The 12,290-nt window shown below is 33.9% G+C and overlaps 1 protein-coding gene across 1 annotated transcript; it reads right to left on the bottom strand.

Moving 5' to 3' along the window:
• Positions 1–6,232: 6,232 nt before the first annotated feature.
• LOC117341460 (anaphase-promoting complex subunit 13-like) lies at positions 6,233–12,279 on the bottom strand. The gene is made up of 2 exons (XM_033903311.1): positions 12,225–12,279; positions 6,233–6,916 (listed from the first exon to the last, which is right to left on the bottom strand). Exon 2 carries the CDS (start codon positions 6,909–6,911, stop codon positions 6,681–6,683), a length of 231 nt encoding a protein of 76 aa, XP_033759202.1. The 5' UTR covers positions 6,912–6,916; positions 12,225–12,279; the 3' UTR covers positions 6,233–6,680.
• Positions 12,280–12,290: the final 11 nt, after the last annotated feature.

Below are 12,290 nucleotides of genomic sequence, written 5' to 3'. Positions count from 1 at the left end.
AGGTGTCCCGACACTTTAACACTAGCCCTCCACCTCTAGGTTGCGAGTTCGAAACCTACGTGGTGCTGTTGCCAGGTACTGACCGTAGGCCGGTGGCTTTTCTCCAGGTACTCCGGCTTTCCTCCACCGCCAAAATCTGGCACGTCCTTAAATGACCCTGGCTGTTAATAGGACGTTAAACAAAAACAAACTAAAAACCAAACACGTGATGTTGTGTCTGTAGCATGCTGGAATGATGGGCAAAAAAATGTGTCCAAATTATTAACACCGGTCTACTTTCAACCTTCATCCTAACACGCTACGTTACGGTTATGATACTATTTTTGCCGAGTTTATCTCACCGTGATATTAAATAAGATATTTCATGACAGAGTTTCCTTGAAATAGTTATATGTACTGACTGCCTTTCTGAAACAAGAGGTCCATGGATCTTTACAGTAACCTGAGACTTAAACATATAACTATCTTCTTTGTATTTACATTGTACAATGCACATTGTATTTCTAAACAGTTTTATAAATCAACAAATGTAATAGTATTGTTTTGCCCTCATAATTCTAAAAATAATGAATCATTTCCATCAAAATGTGATTTCCCTGCATAATGATTTTTTTGATTATTTGACCCCTATGACCTTGAATGAAGGTCAAGGTCAGAGATAAACATAACATTTGAAGCCAGTCAAACATGTTATCTGTGTGCCAAACATCCAGGCTTCATGTGTATAGATACAAAAGCAGAAACCTTTTGTGTGTTTTTTGAATTTTGGCAGAAAACGTTTTTTTTACAAAGTGCCATATCTGCATCATTTTTGATTAGTTTACCTTTATATATCGTACACATCTTCATTAAGCAGGTTCTTTAAAATGTGACCCAAATAAATAATTTTGGAAGAATTTTATTTTTTTTAATTTTTTCACCATTTGACTGACCCCTGTGACATTGAACATGCATAAATATAACAAGCAGAAACCTTTTATCTGCAGTTTTGGATGATTTTTTAATTCTGGCGGGGGAAAACTTGGCTTTATTTTTGTTCAAAGTTCCATATTGTCATTTTTCATCTGATGATCATAAAACTTTCACATTCTGTTTTATTGAATCATGTTCTTTCAGATGAGATAAAAAATACTCAATTTGAGATTTTTATTTTTGAGCTATTTTTGACCCTCATAACAAGGCGTTGACCTTGACATTCTCTGATATGTCATTGGGAAAAGCTAGCCCTGACCAAATGCTAACAAATTTCCAATAAAAATGAGACAAAATATGCTAAATTTTATGAGTTTCCTATATAAACTATATTAAAATTTACCCTCTTCCCAGGGAGAATGTGACACACAGCGGCTATGAAATTTACAATTTGATTAAGCAGCTTAAGAACCCTTCCATCCATGAGGAGTATACCATTCTGCTATATCTTGGTCTTAAGAAGAAGCTTTTTGAAATATCAGTCAATTTGACCCTGCCCCTCAGGACTCTGGGAGGGGGGAGGGGGTTAGGGACCATATAATTTACAATTTTGGTACACATTTAGCCAAGGAAGGTTTCTGGACAAATTCTTCAAAAATAGTTCACGTCAGAGTTTATGAAAAGTTGAAAATGTGAAACGATGGACAACGGATGACATTGCATGGACGAAGACGGTTCGGAAAAGGTCACGAAGCTTCTTTCAGGTGACCTAAAAAAACAACATGCAGAAGGTTAATTACATGACAAAACTTTAATGTACAGATCTCAGCTTCCTGATTTAATGATCTGCTTCGAGTAGAGATAAAATATTCAGCTTGGATCTTCACCCGAGATTAACATTATCATATTTCTACTGAATAAGCTATCACTTTACCAGTAACCTAGACTTTCAAAGATTTTATTGGTACATATTATACAAAATGTGACCTTTCAATTTAACACAATGACCTTGACCTTTATTCAGCTGACTCCTTGTTTATTTCTGAGCAACTTTGCTTCATTGTGTCATAACAAAATCTCCATTAGTCAAAATGTACAAAATGTGACCTTGATTTATTAGCCAATGACCTAGACCTGTAGTCGGCTGCCTCCTTGTTTAATTCTGACAAATTCTGCTTCTAAAACGTTCATCAGTGAATAGATGCCAAATTTGACATTGACCTATGTCATTATGACCTGGATCTTTGGTCATTTCACTCCTTGTTTAATTCTGAACAATTTTGCTTCATGTCAATTATGCCCGAGCCTCTGACCAAGTAACCTTGATATTATGTCAGATGACTCCTTATTTAACTCTAACTTACTTCAGTATGCCTTATTAAAATTTTCATCAATAAAAATAAACAAGAGCTGTTGGAGAACAGCATAGCTCGTCTTGCATATGTTTGTCAATAAATAATTAAAATATATCAATCGGTATGGTTTCACAAATTGCATTAATAATATTTATATTGTTTACTTGATCAGATTGTGTTCAGTGAATTCATGCAATTTTCAAGACCATACCAATTTATATATATATAAACTATTCATTGACAAACATTCGGGAGACCAGCTATGCTGTTGTAGATTGAATGATTATATTAAATACAAATGTAATTGCTTTTGGACATATTTCTTCAATTTTTTGATAAAATATTATCCTTATGAGAGTTGTCTCTCTTGAAAAATGTGGACCGGTATAAATTGTCTAATGTGAGCTTTTTCACATTGTTTTTGTTTCAGTTTCACTCCAAGAAGGGATAGTGTAACTCCAGAGGGAGTTTTTACCAAATATCAGCACCCTAGTACTGTGTAATAGCTTTCAACATTCGCAACACAAAGTCCAAAGATTTAAAGAAAAAAACAAAAAAAACCCAAACAAAAAAAACACAGTTTCAAAAAGAAAAAATCCATTTTGTTTCTAGTTTTACTCCAGGAAGGGATTGTCTTACTCCATAGAAACTCTATTGCCAAATATCAGCACCCTAGTACAATTATAAAGTGATGTACTAATATCTTTCAACACTTGCACCAAAAACTTAATGCAAAAATATTCTAAATCCAAAAATTTGAAAAATCTGTTTATTTTTCCAAAAAAATCTTTTAGTTTAACTCCGGCAGGGAACAGTTTAACTCCAGAGGGACTCTATTGCCAATTATCAGCTCCCTAGTACAATTAAAAAGTGATGTACTAATATCTTTCAACACTTGCACCAAAAAGTTAATGCAAAAATATTCTTGATGTATTAATATCTTTCAGCACTTGCACCAAAAACTTTCAAAAATCTGGTTTTTTCCCAGAAAAATCGTTTAGTTTAACTCTGGCAGGGGAAAGTTTTACCCCCACAGGAACCATATTACCATAAATTGCTACGCCTTTCAACACTTGCACCTAAAATATTTGACAAACCAATGCCAACGCCAGAGTGACACTCTTCTTTGAACAGACGAGCTAAAAACTGTGACCTTGACATTTTACCAATGACCTTGATCTTTGATCAGTTTACTCTTTGTTAATTTCTGAACAACTTTGCTTCATAATGTCGATACAAAATGTGACCTTGGTGTCTGATCCAGTTATTTTGACCTTAAGTTCGATACAAAATGTGACCTTGGCCTCTGATCCAGTTATTTTAAGTCAGAGACTGCTTTTTTAATTCTGACTAACTTTGCTTCATAATGTCTTAACAAAATGTTCATCAGTAAAAAAGGTACAAAATGTTACTCGACGTTGACACCATGACTTTGTCCTTTGGTCAATTGAATCATTGATTCTGACAAGCGTTGTTTCATTATGACAAAATGTCAATTAGTAAAATGATACAAAATTTGACCTTGACTTTTAATTGACACCACGACCTTCGGTCAGCTGACTCATTGATTGAATTGAACATCTAGGGGAACGAACCAGTGATGTTTAGGAAAAGTTCTCACAGTCATTCTGAAGAAATTGTGATAACAAACTTTAATTCTCACAATCTGAGATGGCCCCCTATCTGCTATCATGTTTCCAGATCAGACTAAAAAATCAAACAGGCACAATTATAGGGACCAAGGTGAACACACATGTGAAGCTTGAAAAAAATCCTTTCTTTACTTCTAAAGAAGTAGCGATAACAAACTTCAATTGTCAGATTCCAATATCTCCGCCTGTCGGCCATGTTGTTTCATGATCAGACTCAAATAAGAATGGGCACAACTACGGAGCAGGTGAAACCTACCACAGAAGTTGTTGAGAATTATCCTCTCAGTACTTCTAGAGAAATAGCGATAACAAACTTCAATTTTCAAAATCCAAGATGGCCGCATGTCTGGACCAAATGGAAACCATATATAAAGTTGTAGAACAATCCCTCTAGTCCTTCTCCAGAAACAGTGATAATAAACATTGTTTATGGATGCAGGGTGATTGGAACAGCCCACTATCTGGTAATGGTGGGCAAAATATGTACCTCAGGCTTGTAAAATTCCTGTGGAATGTCACATGTATCAAGATATTGCCTCAGACCAATTAGATAACTATGGACTGTACTAACCAATAAGGTCCTGTCTCTGAACCATTATCCATTCAGGTGTAATAGTTACATGATTATGGACATGACCTCAAAGCTGATTATTTTTTATACATAACCTCAAAAACACCATAAAATATAATATTTTGTTAAGGGCCAGTGGTTATAATTTAATGTTTGACAGTAAAATCATACAGTTATATTAAAATCCCAGAGGTAGATGACAAACTTCATCTGAATTTCACCTACGGTAATTATAACTGCCTCATGTCATATATCTTAGTACTAATTCAGGAAAACATTAAAAGATTGATTCTGAAATTCAAGATAGCCACTCAGTGGTCATTTTATTCCTCATACATATGATTTAACATTAACTTTGTACATGAAGGTCCTTTCGGAAATATGTACACAATTTGAGCTGGGCCTAAAAAGTCAACTTAGAGATGAGTAGTTACATATATATATATACATTGTATATATTTACAGATATATATATACATTGTATATATATATAAATCAGTTTCAAATATTGACTTTGAAATCAAAACTAGCCATGATCAGATGACAATATATTCTACATATGTTTTTTTTTATACAGAAATGATGATGTTTCACAGCTAGAGGTTCCTACAGAAACCTGTACATGTGTGTTCACAATTTACGAAAGATATGATAATTTTTTTCCAAGAAATAGAGACAACAACCTCTGATCATAAAATCATTAAAATCCAACAAAGCAGTCTGGCAGACATATTCTTATCTCACACTGGGAAGGAAAGACAACTGGCACACAATGCGACTCCATTCACAATAGAATACAAGTAATAACATCATTTTATGTAGCATAGCTGGTGTTGCTAATTGATAATGTCATCAATTTCAACGTACATTTCATGACACATTGATAATAGCGTGATGAAAAGTTTAAACAACAATTTAAAATTGTTACCTTTTTAAGTATGTTTGAAATATAATCAAACATTGGCCTGTAGCATGGATATATAGCCCTGTTGAAAGAGATTGCCAAGCCAGCACTCGGGAAGCCTCATGCTGGTCAGCCAAACCCTTATATACTAAGGTTGAGATAACCCTGTCCACAGAACAGACAGATGTAAGAGTCTATTATAAGTCTCACACTCTCAGAGAAACAGATAACAGAGGACTAACTGTATCATAAGTGTATGGACAGGTTAGCAGACCAAATACAAGATTGAAGAGATAGAGGTTACACAACGAGTGGTTGTTGGATATGGAATTTATTTCACACGAGTAAGTTATTTTTTAAAAGTTACAAAAGACACGAGCTTCAGCGAGTGTTTTTTGCAACTTTTAAAAAATAGCTTACGAGTGTGAAATAAATTCCATATCCAACAATTTCGAGTCGTGTGACCTGTTTCTACCACAATAATATCAAAAGGGAAATAGTAATTTAATAATATAATTTGGCGTATGCAAATAAAGTGTACCGGTGCATGACGTCCGGGACCCGGTGATGTGACGTCATTAGATTATTGATGACGTCAACAACAATTGCAGCTTTGGTCAAAAATCACCGTGTTAGCCAATCGAAATGCGTACAGAGTTTATACCACATGTGGTATAAACAGATTGTTAATCAACAGCTGTAATGATTAACTGATGGTCTGAGAGTTGAATAACACAGGGTATTGTGGTAGAGAATTTGATATACAATAGACATCAATGCATGTACATCTGACCAGATAACCTAATAATTCTCATCACTAATAAGTGAGAATAACCAGTATTACATGAAATTTTATTTATGAATTCTAAAACATTATATCAGTAAAATGCTTACTGTCTATGATTGAGAGTTCAGTATTTCAGGTAAATCAAAAACACCATCTCCAAAATTCTGAAGATCCCAATTCTAAGAGATAAGAGGATACTAAAAATTCAGGAAATCTCTTAGATGAGTCCAAGATCCAGAACTGAAGTATATATATTTGAGTCCCAAAAATCATTGCATTTGTTTTCTGGTTTCAGGAAGAATAAAGTGTGTCATGAATTCCATCAATATCCAATGAAAATCTATAGATCAGTCATTTCAAAGGTGTTTTTGTAGGGATAATCAAAAATTGTTTATTTGATCACAGCACTGAGGACAATCCACAGCTATGGCGATGATAGCACAGTCTCTCTGAACTTTACACTGTGTATAATAAACATGTACTCAGGGGAGGTCCATTTTCAGCTATTGCAGTTTGTCAGTGGTGGTTGTTCATGGAGACGTGAAAGAGCCAAGTCTGTCCATTTCTGTTCCTGTTCTCGGAGCGTTTCATTGCTGGGGCCATTGTCAGGTTCCAGTTCTGGCAGTTCCATCTGAGGGACAGCAATGTCCTCCATTGGTAACTTGTCCTCTCTCCATTTCTCATCCACCATCTCCATTAAACGTCCATCTCTCACTACCTCACTGTCCATGATGACTGCAAATTTAACACGGCAGAAGTAATAGAACATTCACTGATTATGGACCAAAAAACAATTGAAAATGTTAAATGAAACTTTAATTGCTGAAGCGGATTCAATCAACTGCCTTTGTATTGGCCATGGTAGAATTTTGAAATAACGCAATACTTGGAATGACCTTTACATAATTCAAAAGGCTCTGAATAAATTTTGCATCATTAGGCCAAAAAAATATATATGTGTATTTAGAGTTCCCGACCGACCCTACATTTTGACTGCCAACTCAAACTTATTTTATTTCATTTTTTTTTTACTGAATACTTTCCAAATTAAAACTATTACAGCTACCTGTAATCATGCAAGAATTCTACCCAAACCCCGGAATTCCCCATATTAAGGTTAATAATAAATTCAATTTACCATTACCAGTAACCAAAACCTGGGGTCCTAGGTTGGGATAAATGTTTTACAATTTAAGAATAGCCCAAAGGAGGGAATGTTAGGAAAAAACACATTTACAGTATGGTTTAGCTCTCAATCGCATGATTAACGTCCGATTCTGCTAAAATATGTTTTTATTGACTAATTTCAAATAATATACTGCAAAAAGGAGTAAAGTAAAAAACATAAAATAACTTTCCTACCTACCGACCCTACAAAATTATCAACCTGTAACCCTAAACACATATATATGTTTATTTGGCCTTATCAATGATTTTGCATTGTTGGCACAATTTTCACAATATCTATAATTGACTCTAGCCAACAGCTTGCAAAGTTGATATATAATGTACTTCCTAAAAGGGTTCTTTATTAAAAACTAGTTTTGACACATATCTATTAAGCAAGAGGAATCAAGTTTTTACTGTTACTCCAGATGAAATCAATAGCCAGTAGATCAGCAGGGCATCCAGTTGACCCTCGACTTTTAGCAATTTCAGAAGTCAAATCACCTTTTCTCAGAAATATGAAGGGTCAAAACATAATGTCAAATAGACATGTCCCTTCAAACTCAAGAGCCAAATCTGATTTTTGAGAGTCAAAAATATACTCTCAAGGGTCTACTGGATGCCCTGGATCAGCATTTGTTATTCAATCAGTGCAACGACAGGTGTAGGCTGTGTCAATATATACCAAACATTACTTATATTGTAGTATGCCTATTGTTATATGGACCCAAGGGCTACAATACGCTGTATGCTAGATCTAGCCATGTTGATTCAGCTGCTAGACAATACATTTGTATATGTTATTATTGCAGTACTTTGTGTCTCACAGACATGGGGTAATAAAAATTGTGATGGTAATTAATTGGAATGGATTAATTACACTTTTGCAAGTAATTGAATGCAATGTGTAATTGAAGGTAAATAATAAATGTAATTGTAATTTGCTAAATTATATTCAAAAATGCACGGCATATAATGCCAAATTACATTTCCATTGAATTATGATTACATATATATAGCTATATTATACACAGACATATCCAGGTAGCAGACTACAGTAGGACAGCCTGGCCATGGACGATTTTTTAGTTAATTAAGTAAATAACTCCTGTATTATGATATGCATAAAAAATGAAAAAAATAAATGTACACTATAATTGGTATATTCAGTGTGAAGTAGTACATACAGGCTTCACATTTCTTGAAACAAAAATTAATAAATACGTTTCAGAAAAAAAATTGTGTAGAGAATTGTGTCATTTTGGGTCAAATATCATAATATTTTGCAATTTTTGAGCACTTTTTAAGCTGTTACCATGGTATTCACAGCTCTAAAAATCACAGCAAAAATAAGTATACTTATCCTTCACAGCTGTATTAAAATTGCAAATGTTGTTAAGATTACAAATTTATATACTTTATTAGAGGTAATATGTAGGGTTAACTGGCAATGTTCACATACATATGTATCTAAAAGATATGTGCCATATTAATGATATTTTTCAGAATTGGGCATTTTTACTGTACACTGCTACCTTATAAGGGTTGAAAAATGTTATTTTTTTGAAATGTGCTTAATTATGCTTGATTGAGCTTCATTTTAATTCATTATTGCTCAAAAATACATAAAAACAATTCAAAAACTTCTTATCTGGCTTGTCATGTTAGTAGAATCAAGGGAGATAACTCACAAATCTGCCCATTTTAAGGGTGGGTTGATTAAGCATAATATTAATGAGTCAGTGTAAATTGAAAAAATATTCAATGTTTTATAACAAACCCAAAATAACTTATTGGGTATCTCACAAACCATATAGACTGGATTCTGGTTTATGTTACCCGATTTATTAACCCGTATCCATGGAACCTATTACAGTAAGTATAATTTTTTTTTAATTTTTGGTGAAACCATTATTTTCAGTTTATTTATGCAATGATAAGCATGTAATATCAATGGACTGAGTGTACAGCTGATACAATATTGTCAATTATTGTCGTTTCCTTAGGTAAAGCAGAAAAAACAGCATTTTCCGCATAAAATGAGATCAGCGGACAGTTTCATATGATCATTGGTACATATCTGAATTACCTGGGTGGAAACAGATGACTCTGATGTCATAGACATGACATTTTGAAATCTTGGATGTCATGTCATTATTTATCAGTTAGAATAGTGCATGTGTTGCTAAGCTGATGTTTGGATAGGATTTTGGTTATTTATTATGACACCATTGAGTATTTATGACGTCATAGATACCATCTGATGGAGTCATAGTTTACTGATGACGTCATGGTAACTATGACGTCATATAACAAGGCTAAATTTGATATTTGTAAAGTATTTTTTGCTTGATTACATGCACAGAAACTCTAAGTACCACATTCAACTCAAAACACCACTTTATTCAAGAGATATACAGAATTATGGGAGTTTTCATTTTCAAAATTACCTCCCCTAGGCCTTATTACTGGATTGGGAGAAAGAGTTGTCAAAATACACCTCTCAGGGAAATCAGCAGTACTCAAATACAATGACTTTTAAAAATACACAGTAACCTGGTATGTCCTTTTGTTGGTCGGAACATATTCTAGATGTTCATGGGGGTTTAAGTGAAATTGGAATTAAAAAAATTGATGTATAATATAAGGTAGCAGACTACAGTAGGACAGCCTGGCCATGGGCAATTTTTTTGTTAAGTAAATAACTCCTGTATTATGATATGCATAAAAAATGAAAAAATAAATGTACACTATAATTGGTATATTCAGTGTGAAGTAGTACATACAGGCTTCACATTTGTTTAAACAAAAATTAATAAATTGGTTCCGGATTTTAAATTTTCGGATTTTCCAAAAGTGTGTTTACACAGGAAATTTAGTTTTGGCTACAGCGAAAAATGGATGCCCACAGAAAAGGTAAGATAGCAGGAAAACTTAATTTACAACATACAAAATGTATGTCTAAACAAGATTAATTCTGTCTTTAGGATAGATATATTTAATTTTAAATAGGTTTCAGAAAAAAAAATGTGTAGAGAATTGTCATTTTGGGTCAAATATAATATTTTGCAATTTTTGAGCACTTTTTAAGCCATGGTATTCACAGCTCTAAAAATCACAGCAAAAATAAGTATACTTATCCTTCAGAGCTGTATTAAAATTGCAAATGTTGTAAAGATTACAAATATATATACTTCATTAGAGGTAATATGTAGGGTTAACTGGCAATGTTCACATATCTAAAAGATGTGCCATATTTTTCAGAATTGGGCATTTTTACGGTACACTGCTACCCCAGACTTTGAAGATGACCATGATAGATTTTACAAGTCTTTGAACCATTTTAAGTTGTGAAGCCACTTACAAGGGATGAATAAAGGATGGGTATAGAATGTTTGACAGCATTTAACTCTACATTCTGCCATAGTATATAGTGTTTTATATAAAACATATCTTTCCTTCACCCTCCCTGGAACTTTAGAAAGGTAGGTTATTATTTTTAAGAATTTGCCATTGTGGCTGACAAATCAGTCCAAGAAATTGAAAAGTTAGTTTTCTTATGCACTGATAATACACTTACAAGTCGAAATGATTTTTACTTTTTACAGATGGCCAGATAATTTAAATACCAGTAAATACATTTTTACAATGTAATGTGTAGTTGAATCAATGGTCGATATCTGCAGCAATTTCAAAACTGACTGAATAGGTTATATTCACAATGGTACAGTATTATGGACCCCATCAGAAATAAGCCTGCAAAATCATCTTACACTACATCATCCTACATGTAGATATTGATAATTTGATATGTCATCCTTCTACTTCTACTTCTACCGATTGTTGACCTCCTTCAACATTATGAAGATGCTGTCAATGATCTGCGCTATGCTTAAAGGGAAAATAAGAAGTAGCACTAAATTATCAGGTTAAAACTATGTACATTGAGGACGAAATTAATATTTGTAGGAAGAGAGCTGGGATTTGAAGGCAGTAATAGTGTTTGCAGAGATGAGATCAGGAGGGAGTTTGTTCCATTCGGATATGGTGTTTGGAAAGAAAGATTCTTTACGACAGGTGGTGCGGCAGTGCGGGACTTGATAGGAAAAGGAGTGTGATAGTCGAGTTTGACGGTTTTGAGTGGTAAATGTTGGAACTATACATGCACAGATGGCCTGTCTGTGGAGCGTTTAAACGTAGTGATAGAAAGAAAGGATATAAGATATGTTATATCATAGGTTATGTATTAGCATATTTAAAATGATTTCTAACTGTTACAATGATGAATTATCTATGTCAGTAATATATATTTGTTGTATGTGTTTACCATACTATTGTATTTTTGTGTGCAATGGAACGGTCATGTACCTATCGCTTTACACGAATAAGTTCTATTATTAGACTTATTGTTATATATGTGCGATAGGTAGAAGGTCATAAACAGGTACGTGCGCAACGGCAATTCTGTCGGGTCTGCCCACGCGTATACATGTATTACATAGGACAAAATAAAAGACCTGGCCACAAAAAAAACGTGTAACTACACATCGAATACGATGCCGTAACGAATCTTGTGAATGATAGTGAAACGAAAAATTGTTGTAAAAAGGAATTTGTTGGTGGGTTTGCGATTCATCACCAAAATTAATATTGTTGGTGCTTCCAATCCTGGACCGATATACAGCCGAGTGATATAATATATACTGTAGGCCTACTGTACACATGGATATATAGGGGACGTTCAAAGTAGACCAATCCCTAGGTCAAGCGAACTAGTTTGACAGTTGGATATTTCGTGTAAGGCTACGTAATATGATAAGTAATCTTCTTAATTGATCTGGGAACGCGGACATTTGGCATTACAGTAGTTTCTTACCTCCTCTCCAAATATATCACAGCAATCACGACCTTCACCCCACGTTAAAACATTTCATGCGCAGAA

This window comes from Pecten maximus, chromosome 13 (genome assembly GCF_902652985.1).
Source record: "Pecten maximus chromosome 13, xPecMax1.1, whole genome shotgun sequence".
In the NCBI taxonomy this organism is placed as follows: Eukaryota; Metazoa; Mollusca; class Bivalvia; order Pectinida; family Pectinidae; genus Pecten; species Pecten maximus.
This window is presented reverse-complemented; position numbering and strand designations above follow the sequence as displayed.

Excerpts from the sequence above, each read along its gene's own strand:
- LOC117341460 (XM_033903311.1), bottom strand. The coding sequence starts at position 6,911 with ATGGACAGTGAGGTAGTGAGAGATGGACGTTTAATGGAGATGGTGGAT.